Below are 22,241 nucleotides of genomic sequence, written 5' to 3'. Positions count from 1 at the left end.
CACTTCCATTCGTGCCGAAGCATGGCTCTTCCACACTTGACTTACTCACTCTAGTCTCTAGTTGTGGTTTAGGTACCTCAGGTCTAATGATTAAAATATTAATTGAAAAATGGCCTCTTTGAGAAATGCATAGTTTGTGAGTCACACCACAGAGTTCACGAAAAAAATTCGAGGATAGGATAGTCCAGGATTTATGTTGTCCTATCAGGCTGAAAATCCTTTTTTCTGCAATGGCCCAAAATCTAGAGGACCCAGTTAAAAAATTGCGGAATTTTCACAAGACATTTTTTCCAAAAAAAGTCAAGGAATGAATAATGGTCACCTGCTGGTAAGCGATCAGCGCCGCCCATGGAGACCCACAACACCAGAGGAACAAGGTGGACGTGACCATGGGTTTAAGTGACTCGAATGGGTCCAAAGGCATGCTTCAGTAACTTTCCACAGATTTCTATGTTGATATTGACTATAACTGAAACGTGTCTTACTACGTATGACTATGGATAGAGAACTTAGGGTTAGCGGAAATAATTTAATATAGTACCTAACTTAGTAAGTATATTATTAATTCATCTCTTGTCGGTGTTAGGCACAAAGCCATTTTGCATTTTGCAAAACAATTAATTGGAATATAAATAAAACTACTTTAAGTTCACAAAAAGCTTTATTTTTGATCCTTTAGATATGTTTCGATAACAGTTTTGCTAAAAAGGTACGGGTTATTTAAGAGGATAACAGAGAACAATGGTGATCATAACAGGTGCTGAGTGTAGTTTCAACAATTAGAACAGTTTATTTAACTATCCACGTTATATGTTGTATAATAATAGGAAACACTGAAAAATGTATTTTTCCTATATGAAACGACTGTGTCGCCACTATTATTATTTTTAAAACAATGCCATATTGAGCGATGTCCTTCAGGGCTTATCGTGTTTTATAATTTTATTTATAAATTCTAATAATAGTATAAAAAGATAAGCATAGTTATTGTCAATTTGGAAGACAAAGCGTGTCAAATCGATAATACTTACATATTTTTATAATAATAAACAAACAATAATTAACTGGTTATTAGCCATTGGTATCGGAACTTATTTTAATCACTTATTAAATGAACAAAAATAAAAGAATAAAAAACAATAATCACTCGAAAAAAATATATTTAAAAAAACAACACAATATCTAACAAAACATAATTATGTAATAACTGACAACATGAAAATTGGACACAATTATTAAAAACTTCAAACATTTACAAAGGAACACTTATTTATGTCATCTGTTAATTATTTATTTATTATTGCAAAACATTACAATCTATCGCTACAATGAAAAAGCAAATAATAAGCTGGACAAATAATTTAATTATTTGTATATTTTAATTATACAGTCAATTAATTTTGTTATTTTGTGGACTTTAAGTGTATAATTTATATGATCTTATATAGCAAAAACTATTATTAATATTATAACTTTCGTGAGACATAATAAATTAATTAATATGTTTTTCGGCTTACTCACGTAACTATTTGACGAGGAAATCGACTAGTTTCAAGGTATGCTAGAGGCTCCGTATCAGCGCCACAGTCGCCGCATCGTGTGTCGCGGAATGCACCTCATGAATATGAGCCTCCTTGAAACTAGTCGAGTTCCTCGTCAAATAGTTATGTGATTAAGCCGAAAAACATAATAATCAAAAACTATTATTTCAATATTTCTACAGTTTGTTTTGAAGCTATTATTGTCATCATTGGCTAGCCTTATCCGACTATTAAGTACACCTCTAGACTATACTAGGCTAGAAACTTCTATATCTAGCAACCAGGAATTTATAAATTGAAAGAGCTTATTTTAATTTGAACAGCAAAATGTCTAATTTGTGGAATGTGAATGTCATTATTAATTTGAAATTTAATACTAACAATATTTATAAGCAATGTTATATCATGGCACTAATCGTAAACTGAATACAGAATGGTAGAACACAATATCAAATAATAAAAAATATAATACTATGAAATGTAAGTACACAATCAATTATACAAAGAATATTATCTACAAAAGAGATATAATATTATAAGATTATTATAATCAAAGCGTAGGCCATTTAGGCAATACTATAAATTCTAAATAACCGTTTACAAGAACAGTTAAACATAAAAGTTTGCTTGATTTTGGAGAATAATCTAGAAGAAATATATTGACATCGATAACTTGTAAGAACCCGGCCGCAATAGGGCGAAACCGTAGCGGTTTTTAACCGCTTTATTTGTGGAACAAGAAACTGAATACAAGCAACCACCCTTATCGGTTCGTTGCCGCCGTTCAGCCGTAGTGCGGCCAGGCCATAAGTGAGGTTGAGTAAGTATACAAACCTACATAGGCCTACTGTGAAGTATTTCAGAATTAATTGACTTCTCACCCTAAAATAACGACTCGAAGGACACTAAAGGTGCACCGAATGGCTGCCTCTTTATTTTAATAGTAAATAGTAAAAATACACCAACTCCTATACTATCTAGCCAAGCTATACCAACGAGCTACTTCTTAAATATTAGCTGTTCTTTTTTTTCACGCAACGCAGCAACTGACTAGCGTATGTCGAGTTACCAACAAATTTAAGCGAAAAATGTTTTATAACTTGCATAACTAATTACTTTAGGCAAACTTATTTAATCTTTTTTTTATAAAGAGGCAATATTTAGTTTTGAAAGTGAAGACACAAAAGTTGAGTGTTTTAAACACTTGTAGATAAATAGTATGTAATAATATATATTTCAATCGTTTAGATATCACTAGTCAAAACATCTACTTACGCACTACAACAACGTCGCTAGGAATTCGAAAACACTACTTTCTAAATCCATGATTTCCGTACATTTTGGTCATGTGTATAGGCATATTGTATAGGTCTTTTAACTTTAATATAATACGAGATTTTAAAATAGGATATAATACAAAAACAAATCTAATACCCATTGTCTTAGGGTCAATTTATACTAGCTCAGAGTCGAAGCGTCTTTCCAAAACTGAACATAACAAATTCAACCTTAACTCCATAGCGTAACGCACACATTACTTCTGAGTTTTTAAAAAGCGCGCATTCGTCGGAATTCGCGCGTATGCGCGCGAACAACGCTTCTACTCTGCGCTAGTATAAATTGACCCTTACGCTGTAGAGTTAAGGTTGAATTTGTTATGTGCAGTTTTGGATAGACGCTTCGATGCGCTTCGACTCTGCGCTAGTATAAATCGACCCTTAGAGATTCCAACCGCAACTATTTATAAATCTAATAGATAATAGAATAATGTCATTAAAAATATATCAAAACATAATACAATTTGATAGTTACGGGTGAAAAATAAAAGCAGGATCATCCAAAACATAAGTTTTATTATAATACAAAATAACGAAGCTTCTCTATTTAAGCATCTATCGTGCATAAGTACAAAGCGGTTTAAGTAAGCGTTGACGCGCTAATGTTACAAAGCAAGAGTTGTTCGCGATGTCATCTCACTATATAGATGGCAGTGCAATCGCGGGGCCACAGTTTATAATCTGTGACCGTTAACACCATGGAATTAAGATTTATAATTCCACATAAAATAGTTTTAATAATATCACTTCAAGAGAAGATAAAAAATTTAGCAACCAATTATTTTTTAATTTTAATAGTTTTTTTCCTAGGAAAATTTAATTTCATATAATTTATAGTGACAAGAATTTCAAGACGTAAAGCACAGATACTATACTTTTGAAACATGTCTTTTATTGTCTATTCTAAGCCTGATCTCCTTCCACCTCATTTATTTATTTAATTTAATTAAAACATTGGGAATGTAAAATGCATCATAATGACTGAATTATTAAAAAAATTACAATATTTACACAACATTTAAAATATCGCTTTAACTTTAAAAATCGTTGTTTCGATTAACCCGGGAAATAAAAAATGGATGGTCTTTACATCTAATCTAATGTCTGATACAAATAATATAATTAGGATTTACAAAATAATAATTTAAATCATCGGGATGGCTTTCTTATACATTTTATTACGGCACTTTCTAGGAAGTCTAATGCAAAAGCAAAATGATTTGAGTTAGATATGTTATACTTTAATTTAGTTTCTGCTTGATTCGATGATGAAATTACCTTTGTAAGTGCCGAAATAAAATGTATAAAAAATGATTTACTATATATTCAACACATGTACTGTCATTACGACAGAACCTTTAATTATTTTAATGTTTTTATACTATTTTATTACTTTACCATTGCAAAAATTGAACAAACATTATCATATTAAACATCTATAATTTTTGAAAGGGGTAGGTTTAATTAAAATACTCTCTTTTAATTTCTTGTTGTTTTGCCATTGTGATACGCTTTTAATAATAATGTTTTAATTCTTTCTATGTTCGATCGTAATGACGTATACAAGTGAACCTACTGAGTGCCTAGTGTGAGTTTGTTTTACGTTAACGCGATAAGTTTATGACGTTCGGCGCTCTGATTGGCCTGGTCAAAGTAACCAACCAATCAAAGGGCTAAACGTGTTAACGTAAATATGTCACACTCCGTACCCTGATTTAAACGTTGTTGTCTAGTTTTTCGAGTGGCATTTCTCGTCGCCAGCTGAGCAGGTCGTCCAGGAGAGCTTCTAGGTGAGGGTTGCCGCCTAATCTGGCCACCTGGAACGTAACAAATATATATTGTAATGTATAGAATACAATCAGGCGTTACTTTGCGGGAATCCATGCTATTGTTAGTATTTAATGTAATATATAAAGACTACTTTCGCGTGATTTTTTTATCTCTAGACAATAGCTAAGAGAAGAACAACCTTACAGAAAACTGACGTGAAACAACGGTTGCGTTGAGTTTCGCCACGTGAGTGAGGTTACCGAAGGTTCAATTCCTCCCCTCCTTATTCTGCAATTCTCAAATCCTAACCCCAAATCCTTTATGGTTGCGGTTGTCCACGGGCGTCGCCGATTGTTTACCATCAGCTGATCCGTCTGCTCGTTTGCTGGCCTAAGTCGATAAACTAGAAACTAAGAGAATACGTAACATTAAGTAGAGTACCTCTCTCCTAGCCTCCTGGTCGAGTCCATGCAGCGTGTTCCGTGTGTAGGCGAAGCTGCCGAGTCGCTCGAGTATGGTGATGCAGTACCGCTTCACCTCCAGGTCGCGGGTGCGCTGCCGCAGGATGTCTACACTACTCTAAGGAACATTACTGGCTTGTTTGGACACTAACTTCGAGAAAAGAATGGTACAACTGTGCACCTTTTTTGCTATGTCACCAGATACTCTCCTTTATCTTCAAATTCTCAAATCCCTACCCGAAAAAGCCGGAAACGTACGAAACGTTGCAACACCATACTGGTGTTACGGTCCATAAGCGGTGCTGATTGCTTACCATCAGTACCCTTAGTACGAGTTTGTTTTTTAGCGCTGAACGCGCTTTTGTGTCGATTACTTAAAATGTAAAGAAAGAAAAACTTATACTAAGGGTACTGATGATTCGTTTGATCATTTGCCGACTTATCCCATAAAAAGTACCTACATTCATAACTCTCTAGATATATCTTTGGAATCACGCGTTTTCTAAAATTATCGGCTTTGTGTGATAGCTAGGTTATGTTTATGTAAAGGATACGAAGCACTTGGTTGTCGCCCTCGGGGTTGCGTATGGCGTGGATGATGGGGAAGCTGAACTTGCCCTCCGTCAGGTCCTCGCAGTAACTCTTGTTCTCCGTGTACTGAAACATTATTCGTTTATTTAAATTTAAACTTATTTGTACACATAATTATGGTGGGTACATAAGAAGTATTTAACGACATATGGCATTCTTAGCCAGTCAAGTATTATAAAGTAAATTATACTCATATTGCACATAGATTACAAAGTTCATCTCTTATCGAATGGAACTCCTAATAACTGGTTAAAAATGGTGCTACAACAAGAGTTATTCCATTCGAACCAGTAGTTCTGAGGTGTCGCAAACAAACAAACTCTTCATTTTACGTATTAGTACAGAACGGTTGGCGCAGTGGTTAGGTAACTGACGGCTGTGCAACGTAGCGTGGGTTTGATTTCGCGCACACACTTGTGGCACTATAATATCTTCTGGGTGGTGGGCTATCTTAGATTGATGGCCACCGTGATGAAAGCGATCTAGAGGGTTAGATAAGATTATTATACTGGCTTACCTCCTGCAGCCTGAGGTTGCAGTAGTCGTCTCTGATCTGGAAGTACAGTCCGAGGATGGCGGAGAGCTTGCTGAAGTCCGACTTGTTGTCGCTGAACAGCTGCATCAGGCGGATCGCCAACATGAACAGACCGCCCGTCTCTGTAACGTATAGAATATTATCTTTATTTGTTATTTATCGTTCAAAAATATAAGTACAAACTAGTCGACTTAAAGAGTGATTTTGACCCGAAAATGCTATTAATCGTAGCAAGGGTTTTCTTCTAACTTTATAACCTTCTCTGGCAAAGTAGGTACTATTGGGTTTCCATTTTCAAGTACGTATAGTATAATATTCATGAATGCATGTCCAGCGTGTGTCCGATTCGATATAGTCATGGTGATGATGAAACAAACTCGATTCGATTTTAGCCCCTTACGTACCTAAGTAAGGGAATGTATACATGGAACTTCTAACATTTCAGACGCACACTTTAAATGCTAGACTATACTTCTGCAAGGGGCATCATCTTCTGAGTTTACACCTATTAGTTGTGCTCCGGTGAATGGAACTTACACGGCAGCTACCAGTTCAGTCAAATTATATTATAACAGAGTGTTTGTGAACATTACACAATATCTCACTTTTGACGGTCATCTCCTTGTACTCCTCCTCGGAGGGACACTGGAAGTTGTCCCGCCAGTAGATCTCGATGCCCTGCCCTCTGTGCAGCTCCAGCAGCTGCTCTGTGTACACTGTTGTCGCCTAGAAAAATAAACGAGGCATATTTTTTTTTATTATTGTTAACCTATACAAAAACCACCTAATGAAATCGTGTGTTCGCATCTGGACGCACCTTTAGTAAATTTGTCATGCCGTTCTGAATAAGAAAATATCCCGAAAACGGTATATGTGTACGGTACGTGGTTTCAGGAGACTTACGAACTACGAAAAGACCTGAGAGACCTGAGGTACTGAAAGAGCCATTAAACATGAATACACTACTTAGACTAGGGCGAAAAATGGCAATAATGTTTAACACATCCTGCCATTCTGTCATAATATGGGATTCTTCTAATGACGATATATCGTAACTTATTTTACTTAATAGTCATCTTCAACAAATGTTACTAGTATATATTAGTTCTAATGACTAGTAATATAGTCACTTACCATAGGATGTCCAAGTTCCTGTGTCTTCTGTAACGCGACGATCATGGTGTAGTTGGCCGCGTTGATGGTGCTGGCCACGCCGTAGATGGAGTGCGCCACCGGGATGCCGCGCCGGAGGATCGAGTTGTCTTGGATGTCGTCGATCCTGGATCAAAGGAGGACTTCGTCAGTAAGGAGAATTGCTTGGAGATTTTGAGGTTGGAATCAGTAGGGAGTCTTAACCAGATTCAGATGAATATCAGTAAGTATTTTAAAGGAGCGATTATTATCTACCATATTTTGTGTGAGGGGGAAAATCAATCCAATCGTACAAGACTTTTCCTGCCTTGGGTGAGGCAGCAGGGTGTGACAAACTCACAGATTAAAAACTACCCCATTCCTTTTCCAGCTTTGAGCCGGAGCCCCAGTAACCTGGTACGTTGACCGCAGCTCCGGATTATTATCTACCCTCTATGTACAACCCGGTAAAGATGTAATACATCTTATACATCCACGGTTAGGTCCGTCATCTGTTTTTTTTTTTTGGGGTTTGATCCCAATTGACTAAACGTACCTAAATACATTTTTATAAATTCGCGCACGTTCTTTCATTCTGGGCGGCTTGAGCTTGTTTTTATTTAATTGTTGGGTGCATTAACCGATTGTCAATCGGCTGTGACATTGTCTACCTTAAGATAGAGATACAAGATAAAAACCAGCCAGCTTTTTGTTACTTTCTTTGCTTTGAAAAACAATTATTATAGATTTATCCAAGATCATCCCATTGCAGGGCAAAGGCCTCCCTACTCTCCTTCCACTCCTCTCTGTTTAAAGCTTTTTGCGGCTTTGTCATAGATGTTGAGTTCGTCCCACCATCTTCCTTTGGGCATGCCGCGACGTCTGTGGACGTTGAGCGGGCTCCAATTATTGTACTAATGTTCAATTAAATTTTCACCAAGAATATCGATAGAGTACCTATGAGAAGTGTCCTAATAATATCGATTAATGTAGAACTACAAGGAAAACGAAGCTCCATAGCCGATCACGTCACCACCATCCGTCAGAAGCTTTTAGTCGAAGCTATCAATAATAAAAAAGAAACTAATATATTACGCCTACGACTTCTTGGAATGGCTTGCAAGCATGTGTATGTAGTATTTTTATGAGGATTGTGTTTTGGCCAACAGTGCCGTTTGTCTCAAGACGAATGGCACGTAATTCCCTATGACTCAGAGTTTATTTTAGCGATGCCACTAAATACTTCCATTAACAAGATCGTAGATAGGGAATACCATCGTGTAATTCGCAGTCAGTTCCAGCAATACTCTGAATTATTGCTATTCCTAGTAAGCAATAAATATTGTGTGTTACATTGAAATATCAAACATAACATCTAATCTAAATTACATCAGACTGTACGTCGTTTGAAACAATTCATTGAGATTGTGAGCCCGCTACCTATCTTCGCTTATTGTTATCTATTATTTATGTACTTAACTAAGAACCTACAGTAACACTAATTATTATAGATATAACTAGCTTTCTGGCCGCGACGTTTTAAGGGTTGAGGCTGGTTGCCAAAAAAAAAAAATTATAAAGTAGTAGATTTTTTAGTCACAATTAGTTCAGGTACCATTTTTTTTACTTTTAATCTAGAATATTGCAGAATGTTCCATACATTAATATGCCACCTCTCATCCTTACCTAGTAGTATGGATCGAATCGAACGGGCATAGAGGTGGTCATTCCCTAACTTTTTGCCCTGGGAATGGGGGTCCGAATCATCAAAAAACCATCGATCAATATCAATATCGAGTAAAAATATAGTGATAATGATAAGAAAGGACCACACTTATACAAATTCTAAAAATAAATTACATTGATATCTCCGATAGCTTTTTGTTTTGTTTATGTTCGATTTGATTCATACTTTCAGGCATACCCTGTATAAGAACAACAGTTTCTGCTTTATAATAGTAGTAGTGACTAAATTGAATCATGTGTAACCTATCTACGCTCCTATATCTATTTCGTATGGCGTACAGTTCCAAGACATGAGTCACACACCTTAGTAAGATTTTCTTTTTATTGTTATTAGAAATCGATATCTCATCGTTATACTACGTTTTTTGCCTACCACGGTTTATCTTTACAAGCCAAATGTAATCCATAATGCCTACAACGATTATCCTACTAATATTATAAATGCGAACGTTTGTTACTCTTTCACGTCAAAACGGCTGAAGGGATCAGGATGAAATTTGGAACAGGGGTAGATTATGGGTTGGAATAACACATAGGCTAACTAGTTAGTATCACAATAACTGTTACAAGAACATGGTCAAAGCCAACTGAATATTGTTTAAATTATTTTCCTGGTGAACTGTCTCATCGGTCCAGGTGGCAAGGACGACCAGTAATCAAAGATCGCATGGTTTTGAATTCTGAGAAGATACTCCCATATGTGGAGTGGTGTTATGCAAAGTATTAGGTATACTTTTAGGTTGTATTTTAGGTTTTGGGTTTTGAAAATGGCATTAAAAAGGATAATTGTTTTTGTACCTATCTGATTTATTGCAATGCCTGGACAAACGACTGCTACGTAACTGTGTGCGTGTCGTGAACTCGATTCCCGCACGGAACAACTGTTTGTGCGAACCACAGATTGTTGTTCCGGATTTACAATATTGTGTATGTGGTTTATGTTTATAAAAACACCCAATCGTGGGTGCTTTTTTTGCCAGGTTTTTTTCCTACCTATATGACAAACCGGAGCTGAAGGCGCAAACCTCTTTCAAGAAAGGTTAACAAGTAGCCCCTTTGGTGATGTGTGAGTCCCACTCACACCTACCTAATGGCATCTTACTATCAGGATCAAAAGGCTTAGTATATTATGATTGGCCAGCTCGAATGAAACAACCCAGAGCGCAGAATGCTCTCGTTTTGATCTCGTTAAACGTTAAACAAACTCGTACTAAGGGTACTGGTGATCAGTCTGCTTATTTTCCAGCCTATCTAATAAATAAAAAACCTCCTTTTAACAGACATGACGATATTCATGTTATGTTTAGAATTCCCAGTAGTTAATAACATCAATAGATTGTATTGACAGGAGCCCGTGAGATATTATTCGTCCTCCGTATAAACTTCGCGGCGTTACTAGCAAATCACCTTTATCGTGACTATGAATGTCGCCTCCACCTAATTAAATAAATTAAAGTTGTACCAACAGACGACAGGATTTAAATAATTCTTATTAATGATAGTTTAGAATAAACATAATGTAAGACCACGCTAATAAGAACCCCATACGTGCAATGTATGTTTCACTACTTATGTTTTGTACTCCTGTTTTGTGGGCTCACCCACATGTTATAGAAAGATCGAAAAACACAATAATACTTTGCCCAATTTAGAAATCGAATCAGAGACTGCGTGCTCGACAATCGCAATCGCACCAACTCAGTCAAAAATGTATTTACCGTGTACCTAGTTTAATAATTAATCCGTTATCTAGTAATTTAAAGATTGACATGTCGCGAAGCCAGTGGATGCAGGTGGCGGCATGTCGTCCTACGTTGAGGACTAAGGAGGAGACTTTTGTTCAACAGTGGACGTAACCTTAGGTACATACCTTGTAACCCATTTGCAGAAAAAAAATATCATTTATCATTTAATGTTAGTTTAATTTGTTTAGTTTATGTATAACAATATAATTAATGACGCCGACTAAGTAAACAAAACATAAACATTGCATTTATTTATTCATTAAGGTGCCTATTAGTAGACATTAGATGGCCATGAAAATAGCTTATCTTAATGAGCTGGGAGGAATATGCATAGTATGTTTATAAAATATTTTGTAACTACTTAGATCGAAAGACATTTAGTTATGTTAATGGTCGTTTTAAATTACCCATTTATACCTAAAGAGTAGGTAGGTGCTATCTACTACAACTAGAGAATACTTAAAATGTAAGCACTTACGAATGCATTTTAACTTTTTTAATCTTTTTACTTCGGAGCGTCTGGATTTTTTGTGATCAATTTACACAGTTGAGTCACATCACATCGTGACGCAACGATGCCAAATTCATCATAGTCTCATAGACTTTTAATTTTTATACTCTTACGCGAATTGTTTGAATAGTAACTGTATAGCTGATTAACTATATAGACCAACCAAAATTTTATTACTTTTGAGTAAATGAAGTTTAAAGTTACCTTACAGTTAGTTTAGTAGTAGGTAGTATTACACTACCAAATTTCAAATAGTACCACTGTATCATACGATTTTTTTATTATCTGCCTAACTTTAAACTTCATTTACTCAAAACTAATATAATGTTGGCTAGATCTTTTCTGCTTAACAGGGTCCACATTATCTACTTTTCTTAACGAATGATAATATCGGATCGTAAACTTTCTTCAAGTATCTACTTAAAGAGAGGTTTCACAGTTATTGCGCGTTTTAGTTTTTAGATGTATATAGAATAGGAAGTTAAATGTTATCGTTATAATTCATAGTCGCTTTTAAATGTGCTGGCGTGAAAAATAGCAGAGGATCGCGTAATGAGGATATAACCCGCTTTAGAATGGGTACTATGGGCAGTCATATTAGTGCAAACTATTTTCGTAAAGTACTTTAATAACAAAAATATTGTCTTGTTTTTTTCAAAAACAGATTTGTTTGATATCAGCGTGCACTGGTGCGGTGATATTAATCACCGCACCAGTGCACGCTGATATGTATATTAAAAAAGTTCGTAGCGGAAGATAATTAAAACATTAATTTAATAGTTTTTGTCGACAATTATATGAATAGAATAGAATAGACTTATTGTGAAAACATGAGTTTACAACAAATATTTTGTGCAAGGTCTTAAAATATACATAAAATAGATCTGCATGTTTTGTTTTTGTTTTATTCTGCATCTATTCTCAAGGCGGTCAGTCTCAAGCTCAAGAGCTTGTCAGTTGCGCTTATAGTTTTTATAGTCTAGTGCATAATTGTACTCTCGCCTCCCTCACTCTCGTAATTCAATGGGACAGATATCAGACAAGACACACCTAAAGAGAATGTCGGGTTTAGGTCCAATATTTTTATGTTTTATGAGGATACGAAGGACCTCTCTAGTTGTGTGTTAAGAGGTGATATTCTGATAAATAATAGGCTATAGTATAGCACATCTAAAGTAACAGCGGAATCCATACAGAATATACATAATTATTGTCAAACACTGTGTCTTCCATTACAGTACTTAGAGACAAACAAACAAATCTCATTTTCACATCTATCAGACTGTTCACACATATTCCGACAAATATGCCAAAACGACTTTCGTTCTACCACACAACTCATTCTTAATTCTTCTTTCATCAATCCATTCTAGCCCAGCCAATAACCAAAGGATAAAGTTCCACCATAAAGCATACCACTATCAACCCACCAATAGCAGGCCACCAATAGAACCCACAGCAGGACAATAGTGACCAATCACCGAGTAACAAATGAATTAAAGTTAAAACTCACGCGTTAAAGAAAGTTATGTCAATCTTGTCCTGCTGAACGGGTGGAAGCCTGTGTTTTACGCTGCAACATTATAGTAAGGGGCCAATGAGCTAGTGCTATGCGTGTGCATAAAGTACCTAAGTCAAGCCAGATTTTTTTTTTAATAGATGAAACATAAAGTAATAATAAAATTAATCATGTTTATCATTCTCCTACCCAAAATCTAATCTAGTCTACAGTAGTTTAATTTACACTCACTATTTTGTCAGTGGTCACACATAAATTGTGTGGGGGTGTTGTAATGCTACAGAGATTTATAGTATTTTTATTTTAACAAGTTTTTAGTTTAGCAACTTCTTTGGTTTGTTTTCGTATGCACGACGGTGTCTTACGGTCTAGTTCAGCTTTATATGCAACAAGATATTTTTGTCATAGAAAGTATTTATTTAAAGGATGACAAACTGCATACTAGTTATCACATCCTGCATGCTTGCATAGATAAAGAGATAAATATTATAATTAATATTTCTACTAAACAGGAAGGATACAGTGATAATTTTTACCCTATTGTAACATGGTTATTTAGTTTAGATTATAATTTGATGCGATAATTATAGTGAGATAGTGACGAGTATTGCTCACTCTCCATTATATTAATAATGGAATAATATGACACAGAAGGACTACATAGAAAAACAAAATAACTATGTCTTTCCTCAAATGTCCTTGAGGCCTTTGTAGTAGGAACAAGGTGTCAAAGGAATAACAAATAGAATTCTTCGAAGATAACTGGAACAAGTCAACCAAACAATAGTGATGAATGAATTGTACACACACCGCATACAAATCACATTATCACATTATATCAGTTGTAAAGAAACTGAATATTTGAATAAATTATAAATTGTTTTCCTCAAACAAATGTATCTTATATATTTTTAAGTAGTTATTTTTTTACTGTTTAGTTTAAAATGTCGTGTTTGAACCGCAGGTCAGGTAAAGAATAACTATTTAAATTTTAAAATTCTCAGTAACTGCAGTCTGAATTGGTAAAATCAGATGATGTCTATGTAAATGAATATAAAAAAACAAATTTAAATTTTTAATCTTCTATTGAATTTAGATAAAACAAAACATTTAACAAATGGAAATTTTGGCACAACTGCCGATAATTAATAGTTTTGTGAATAGGTTGAATTCATAAGAAACTAGTTTTTTACATAACAATATTTTGAAGTATTTTAGTAGATTGAAATAAACTAATATTGGCTGCATTTTTATTTAATGATTCACGATTCAGTTTATTTGAGCTGTTATGTCTTAATAATACTCCTACTACTAGTAGTGGCTAGAGAAATACTTAATTATTTCTTAATTTTTAATATTTCACCTACTTACCTAACTATATGGAGTGCTGAGATAAAGAATGCTCTGACATTTTTTTACTGAACAGTTTAATTTAGTTTGACCTGTTGATGACAGATCCATCTGATTATTGGTACACACTCTTATTCATGATGACCATACACATTAAAACTGTTTAACATATTTTTTAAGTATAACTTGTTTTATTAACAACTTAAATACTATAGTGATAAGAACTTTTTTACACTGAATTATTGTAAATAGCTTGCATCATAGAATTAAGTTATTTCATCATACTTACAGTAAGCTGGAGTTGTGCAGCATCTGCACAATCTCTCCTACAGCGCGCAGCTTCTCATCGGAGATCTTCAGCCAGTAGTTGAATGCGGCGGCAAGCTTCTGCCTTATCTGCTTGCCTGGTACTTGTTGGATGTATGTGTATGGCATTAGAATTTTCTGGAAAAAGTATTTATAGCAATAACTAAGTTTTAAAGCAACTATAGTTGTAGGCCATACAGCCAGACTGTTGGATTAAAATTTATAACACAGTGCAGAGTAGGTATTCGAAATCTTAGATTTGAAAACCTCCTTTAATTATTATTTTTTTAGTTTCGTGTAATTTTCTTTATAATCAGTACTTATCAAGGAAACAAAGACTATGATTAAAATAAAAAATATATTAAGAATTAATATTTTACCATGATTAGAGGATTAAAGTACGACATTTCAAATACTGGCCACTTTGTTTAGCTAATAATTTTATTATTAAATTAACATCCCACTCATTCAGCTATAAATATAAAATACAAACATGTAGCAGTCATCAACTCGCAGTTTGGCGCATTGCGTCATTTTAATTATTTTGTTAATTCCTATGGCCCTACTGTAATACACTTGTCTTTAACTGTTTGATCTAATCCAATACACATGCAAAATAACAAAGGAAATGCAACTAAATACATTTTTATTCACGACTGATAAAGGCGGCAAACAAAGTAACTCAAAAAATTGTGTGTACAATAAAATGACTTAACAATATTTACCTCATCTTGGGCGCTATCGCCACCGTTTGTTTTTACTTTCGACATTTTAATGATTTGTTTAATAAATACTCCTTTAATTTCAGAACCAGAACTGTATCACTCCACACCGATCGATTTTGCTATGACAGAATTACTTTGACACTTCGTCACACATTGACAGAGATAGACAACACAACCAGCTGACAGAGCGATCGAAAAACAAATAAATGCGTTCCTTTACCGCATCGTTTTATTAGCAGCGAGCGGTACAGTCTGTTACGGTTCGCATTGGTAATTTATTTACATTGTCGTTTATTGCTTCTTAAGAGTTTGAGAGAAAGGTTTCGCTCTCTTCCGAATTTAATTATAAACAAATCATTCTGATTGTACAAAGATTGTTTCAACTCAACTTGTTATTGTAATGTTTTCATTAGTATACCAAACCTAAACTAATTCTTTAAGAGCTTAGTTAAGTTATAGTGTACAATAAAATTATTGTGTGCTGTGTCTTATTATTTAATTATGAATTATTAATGAAAGTAAAAAAATAATCAATATTAATAACTCACAGACAACGGCGTTAGAACTACTTTGTATTTAATTACTGTATCACCAACGACAAAAAGTGCTTAGAGCACAAGTTACGAAATATGCATACAAAATCAAAATTGCATTGTTGCAAACTATAAGGATAATCAAATTAATAATTTTATTATATTTATTCTCCTTCCATCTTTTTATTTTACACATGATCGATTGACCGAAAATATTATTTAAATCAATGGAATTAACATACAACACTGGTGGTAACTGTCAAGCTTTTTTTTCTTAAGTTTTCTGACATTCCAAATATTTTTCTTGACTGTTGTGTTGATGATTTATTTCCAAACAAATATTTTTAAGAAACTATTTCGTAAATCAATTGGAAATTAAAGTAATGCAAAAAGTAATTAACTAGAAAACAAGTATGAGAATGGAAAATTTTATTGTTTTGAATTAGTTTTGATTATGTCTGCTCGAAACTATTTATCGGCACGGGAGAAAAATATAAGTAAACTAATCGATTGTTTGCCAAATATTAACCAGCAGAAATTCGGTTATCGTTCGGGGCAGGAGCTGCCGCCCTTGTCAGCAAATACGAGTAGTTTTGTGAACCGAAATTTGAATTATTCGTTTGAGGTCCAACCTTATATGGTGAACAGCCTGGAGAGGGCCGGAACACCGTTTTCAGACTTTTTCTCGGAAAGTGAGACAGGTACGTAATATTTTTCTGTGTCTTAAATATGCCTGTGAAAATTACCATCTTTAATAGAAATGTTGTACTTTTAACTGATCATCTTAATATAATTATTTTATATTTAGGTATAAAAATAATGTTTTATCCGCCCCTAAAACGACCCACTGACGAGACATTCACTTTAAGTTTGTTTCGAACAAACTCGTCAGCCTTAAATATTAAGTATAGATGAGTAATAAATATTCCAGGAACTCCAGATTTCCACAGCGAAGAAAGTGACAGCAGTTCTGGTTCAGCACTGCGCCGCAGCACAGCTGAAGCTACGAAGACATTGGCTGCAGAGTGGGATCGCATTGAGAGGACCCTTTACAATGAGGATGGGGAGAAGAGCAATCGGCCACAGATTGTTGACGAGTGCAAACAGTGGAGACAGCTGCACCCACAACTCAGGTGAGATATTACATAGGTAATATCTCACCAATATAATATATAAACTAACTAACTTCTGCCCGCACCTTTACCGGTGTTCCTGTGTGATAAAAGGAGCATATGTGTTGTTCCAGTCCTTGTTCAAAAATTTCATATCAATCTCTTTAGCCCTTTTAACATGATTGAGTAACAAACATACAGAATTTCACATTTATAATATTAATAAGATGAACTTCAATTAGGTATTACTCTCGATATATCATAGTCAATTCTGTGCATTTCTAAAATGTGTTTGGCTAATTGTATTTACTATAATCTTACCTCGGCCTGTCCTATCAGGCAATACTTATTTTTATGATTTCTAATTCTATATGGCCTGAAATATCCTCACTCTAGAATGCTTGTATGCAACACCCATATACTACCCATACTATCATAATTAAAACACAACATTTTCTATTAACTTACATGAATAGACAGACAACATACAACAATTATGTCATAAAGTATTGCATTATAGTAGCTACTTTCCCATGGTTTCAACTTTTGCAGCTCGGCTCCTTTTAAATATAATATTGTGGTTTAAGTTATTCCTTCTTTTTCAATAACTTTTTTTATTCCTACTCAAAATTATTCAATTATTTTGAACCAGTCCAAACAAACAAAAGCATTATAATCTCTAATTTTGGTCTTGTATTGTTTGTGGAAGTCCAGAGATGGTTTAAAAGGCGAGAACAAAATCTTTGAGGCTGATCGAAGTTTGCTGGCCCAGCTAGTATTTTTATTCTATCTACATAGTTGCTTATTGTCACCTTACTTTTAGTAGGCAAAAACAGAACTTATTGCCCCAATCAAATGTTCTATTGAAGTGACATTAAATAAAACCTCTTATACAATAAGTATAATTGATTTTACTTATTCCCATAGTTAATGATTAGGTTGTTACACTCATTACAGACATTAATTTTTAAACCCATTAATTCCAAAAGGAATGAAGCCATTATTATATCTACAGGAAACTAAATTGGAACAATGGGCCTCGTTAGTTTTAACATTCGATCAATAGAGCGATTAATATTTAATTCACCCCTCTGTAGGTGGTCGTCATTTTAAATGGAGTTCATTAGGTCAAGGCGCCGCCACCAAGTTATGGCGTTGCGCAAGGAATACTGGCCCGTGCCCATTGCCCATGTACCACTATGCAAATGAGTAAAAACACTGTAATTACTAAAACGTGACGCTCATTCCCGTACTTTACATATTTGAGAGTTTCAGAACAAAATTTTATAAAATAATGTGGCCAAGGCCGCCATTTCGGAGAAAATAATTCGTACTTAGCATACATTTCCAACAATGATTCCTTTAAAGCCCAAACTTTGTTGTGATTAATAACAGTTGCCATTAAACCTTTGACACGTTGAAACCAACACGAATCCTGCTTTCCGTAATTATGTTTTATTTTTTCAAGCGGATTCTTGTGGTGGCATTTTAAATTAGAAAAGTTATTAGCAGCATAAGGCTAGATCGTCATTGACTTGTACCTATTCATTGTAATTATTGTGTAAAATACATTGTGAGCCAGTGTTTTGTGTATACCTCGGTATGTACAGTTTTACGAGTGTAATTACTTTCCTATGCGTTGTCATACGAATGTAAAAGGCCGACCGTGACACTTTTTCAGTGATACGATGTAATAACAGACGAGTTGACCTTCAAGGTATAAATATTTGAATAGTATTTATTGATTTTCAGAATCGTCGGCAAAGCAATACAATTGCCCGAAAAACGTTTGTCGTACAGACAGATGGACCACGACGAGGTCATCGCCATGCATTACAGCGACTACGAGGAGTTCAGCGAGAGCGAGGAGCGGCTCTCGCAGAGCTCCACCGACGTCACGCCGCAGAACTCGCCGCGCGTCTCCATCGAGGATCTGGGCGAACACAGGCTGTCCCGAGAAAAGGTATCCTTCTATCCAATGTATAATGACGAATCCGATTTACCCGACGCGTTCTGCTCTCTGCTCCAAATCACACCGATACAGATCCATAGCCCCTATAGAAAACGACAGAATCCCTCCATTCTGAGGTCTGAGATAGCATCCTCCCGGTGGATGAGGAATCCTAGGCCTGATTCATCTTTAAATTGTGATAGAAATAGTGCTAAGTCTTTTGTTTCGTTGGATACTAGAAATTATGGAAATATGGCCTTGAGCGCGTCGGAAAGAAATGTGTTAATGAATAATAGAGTTGTTACTGCAAGGCATAGAGACTTGGCCAGATTAGAACCTATATGCACGCCGGAGATACCGCAGAGCGATGTCACTCGGCTGCCGAATGGTATTTCATCTCAATATAACATTAGGAAGGTCTCATTGCCGCCTTTGCTTTTAGAAGAAGAGAAGAAAAAGGTGACTGTCGGTTCTGCTAAGAAACACAATCTTAAAACTAGGAAGTCTGTTTCTAGAGGGACGTTTCAGTTGGACAGGGTGAAACATAATTGAATACGTCATTTCAAGATCTAATTAAGATTATAATCAACATCTAATTGTGGTCGGTGAGCATTGCTCGAAGCCTGTTACCAGCATCGACTTTTTAAAGTTATTAGATAAAAGACCAATGAAATGAATGTTGCTCATTTATGCTAACGACTTAAGTCCTATAAAAGATTGTGATTTATAAGTAGAATTTACAGTATTACCATTAACGGAATGCTAGGTAAACGTGTGTTCTAGAACTTGATGACCAAACTTATAGCCGTATATAACTGGTTGGCGCGCATTGCTTCTTGGTCCTCGTATGCGCACGAATTTAACTGAAGGTAGGGTACAGACGCCACATCCATACTGTCAAATTCTATATATTTTTAACTTTATTGTTTTGATATAAAGTAGAAAATTCAATGAAAAAAATAATTACACAATAGCCTGCTGGCGTTTGTACCTAGTGTATGGTTAAAAGAAATACCTTATCTGCTCACCTTTGATGTGATTGTATATTTATCCAACTCGAGGGTTGGTACCTATACTGCAGGGAAATAAGTCAAGGTTTTAGATCAAGTTCTGACAATTGTTGCCTTATGTCTGTTTCCGCTTGAAGTGTTGAAATGAATCTTAACTCCTTGGAGTATTTAGTCAATATTTTTGATGTGATAATTAGATGGCAGACTCAGTATTGTATAACGTTAAATGCACGACTTTAGCTATGAGGTATGTCTTATTTAGAGCTTGTGTACTGTTTGAAGGCCACGTATTGACACAAAATATTGTACATAAATACAAATTTCACTATTTTTGTAATAATCTCACTAGCGGGAGGTAAGTAGGAGGTTTACTTAATTATTATTACTTTCTAGTCTTTTTACTAGTCTTTAGAGAGTTCAAATGAATTTGTGATTCGTTCTTGTGTTGTAAAGCACTATTTTTCGAATGTAAATACATAATTTTGTTAGTAGTTTCGGTTACTGCGATGAATGCTACGTCACATTACGAATATATATTTTTTTACAAAACATTTTTGTGGTTTTTTTTTATTCTTACCTAATTGTTTCCTGGTCTCTTGTTCTCCTGAAAGTTATCTTTTTAATTACAAATATTCTCAAAAATGTAAGCGTGCTATAAAAATATAAGTGATTTTGTAAATTAGTTAGACAGATAATATAGATTATAAGGATAGAAGTAAAACAAATATTCAAATACAAATACAGAATTTATTTTGATATTTACATTATTTGCATTTTATTAACAATCAACATCAACAATATTAAATAATTTGTTTTTGTGGTGTGATACATTTCGAACAGTCTGATAACATTACATAGCCCGTGAGTGGACACCATTTTGTTTAGGTAGGTGCACAAAATGGCGGCCGGGTGCATGGGAAATGTAACATCATTGTCATATGGTGGTTTGTAAATGGTTAACTAGAAGCGGTGAAACATGGGGTTATTATGCTGAGAATTTGAGCAACTGCGGAGAAAGCTGTGAGCTTGAATTTTTTGGGTTGCCATTTCAAAATTTTAAACCGATCCAAAGACTATAAGTTTATGATTTTTAATAATTAGACGTTATTTAGCAAATTCAGTATTTTTAATTTAGATCGAAAGGAAAATACGCTTTTAGATTTAGAATTTATTTCACTTGGCAACCCGTTGTGTCGAGGCGTCTTTCGCGCCAAGTTGATCGAAACGTTTGGTTTTATTTGGCACTGTGTAGGATGCATGTAATAGTAATTATTTTGTTAGTACTGTTGGATATTTGTTATGTCTGTCATAATAATTATACAAGTTCAAGTGATCTATAAAAATAAGAAGCATATGCATAACTACTTACTTACTCAGGAATTTCTGTTAACTTATGATTTACGGAGATAACGATCTACCATACTTGTTGCATAGTAACTATGTCATGCATGAATATACAGTGCCAAAATAATACAGGCCCAATTATCAGGGATCAACAGCATTTAGTTCATATTCAAACCGTATGCCCGAACAAAGGTTCAAATGGAAACCAATCTGATAAATGGACAGAGAAACGTATTTGGATAGCAGACTCGTTGCGACAGAGCAATCAGTTATGTTGCTATTTAATATCTTCATTTACACAATATAAATTTAAATTGTTACAATATTTTATCTCACAGCCATCATTAATATATTGATACTACTTTAATAAGAGAGGACTAGTGTAACAACACGTTAGATGGCGACAGCTTACAAAAAGGGTCTAGCGAACATTCGTTATAGAGCGTAAGATTTATATATACGTATATATAATACATGAAAAATTCACCTTGTCCGTTCTAAAAACGATAACAACCTCAAGCTATTAGCAATAGTCAACAATGTTGTTAATTCTAGAATTTAATGCACACAGAACATGGATTTACTAAGTATGCTTAGTAGGCATTTTTTTAGTTAGTGTTTTTGTATAATTATCGATCTAGTAAATGATTTCGTAGATTTTAAGATATCGTTGAATCGTAGAGAGAAATTTCGGGGGCGGAAATATGTATGTATCTTAATTATATTCGTCTCCGTTGTGATCCGAAAGCGCGTGTCCACTGATCTGTTCAAATAAGTCAGTTCTACATAAAATATTGCTTTCAAAATTGTTGCTGATTACCTAATAAGTTTGTAAGCACCTATGTTTTAATTAATAGACCTTTATGAACCTGTAGTGGGCCATCGTAATGAAAAATGGGCACATTCCCGTATACAGAGGAGTTGTGCCCCTAGAAATGATAACGTGAGTCAGACTTACTTATATACAACAATGTACATTTCAGTGGACATGTGCTTTGTTATGTTATATTTAACTACAACTAT

At 34.8% G+C, this 22,241-nt stretch overlaps 2 protein-coding genes across 3 annotated transcripts; one reads left to right on the top strand and one right to left on the bottom strand.

Moving 5' to 3' along the window:
- Positions 1–1,734: 1,734 nt before the first annotated feature.
- LOC118281562 (terpene synthase) lies at positions 1,735–15,540 on the bottom strand. Of its 2 annotated transcripts, XM_050706429.1 has the most exons (9): positions 15,269–15,540; positions 14,527–14,681; positions 12,882–12,941; positions 7,370–7,514; positions 6,841–6,961; positions 6,218–6,357; positions 5,664–5,766; positions 5,090–5,217; positions 1,735–4,695 (listed from the first exon to the last, which is right to left on the bottom strand). In XM_050706429.1, exons 1-9 carry the CDS (start codon positions 15,311–15,313, stop codon positions 4,594–4,596), a joined length of 999 nt encoding a protein of 332 aa, XP_050562386.1. In that variant the 5' UTR covers positions 15,314–15,540; the 3' UTR covers positions 1,735–4,593. The 2 variants fall into 2 exon arrangements, with proteins under 2 accessions (XP_050562386.1, XP_035458045.1); XM_035602152.2 differs by lacking the exon at positions 12,882–12,941 and having other exon boundaries at positions 15,269–15,522.
- A 532-nt stretch (positions 15,541–16,072) lies between these two features.
- On the top strand, positions 16,073–21,395 carry LOC118281564 (uncharacterized). The gene is made up of 3 exons (XM_035602164.2): positions 16,073–16,502; positions 16,733–16,934; positions 18,666–21,395. Exons 1-3 carry the CDS (start codon positions 16,256–16,258, stop codon positions 19,414–19,416), a joined length of 1,200 nt encoding a protein of 399 aa, XP_035458057.1. The 5' UTR covers positions 16,073–16,255; the 3' UTR covers positions 19,417–21,395.
- The last annotated feature ends 846 nt before the right edge of the window (positions 21,396–22,241 follow it).

This window comes from Spodoptera frugiperda, chromosome 29 (genome assembly GCF_023101765.2).
Source record: "Spodoptera frugiperda isolate SF20-4 chromosome 29, AGI-APGP_CSIRO_Sfru_2.0, whole genome shotgun sequence".
In the NCBI taxonomy this organism is placed as follows: Eukaryota; Metazoa; Arthropoda; class Insecta; order Lepidoptera; family Noctuidae; genus Spodoptera; species Spodoptera frugiperda.
This window is presented reverse-complemented; position numbering and strand designations above follow the sequence as displayed.

Excerpts from the sequence above, each read along its gene's own strand:
- LOC118281564 (XM_035602164.2), top strand. The coding sequence starts at position 16,256 with ATGTCTGCTCGAAACTATTTATCGGCACGGGAGAAAAATATAAGTAAA. Across the intron at positions 16,503-16,732 it reads TTTCTCGGAAAGTGAGACAG|GAACTCCAGATTTCCACAGC; the intron begins GTACGTAATATT and ends TAAATATTCCAG. Across the intron at positions 16,935-18,665 it reads CAGCTGCACCCACAACTCAG|AATCGTCGGCAAAGCAATAC; the intron begins GTGAGATATTAC and ends ATTGATTTTCAG.
- LOC118281562 (XM_050706429.1), bottom strand. The coding sequence starts at position 15,313 with ATGTCGAAAGTAAAAACAAACGGTGGCGATAGCGCCCAAGATGAG. Across the intron at positions 6,962-7,369 it reads AGGAACTTGGACATCCTATG|GCGACAACAGTGTACACAGA; the intron begins GTAAGTGACTAT and ends TTATTTTTCTAG. Across the intron at positions 6,358-6,840 it reads CAAGGAGATGACCGTCAAAA|AGACGGGCGGTCTGTTCATG; the intron begins GTGAGATATTGT and ends TATACGTTACAG.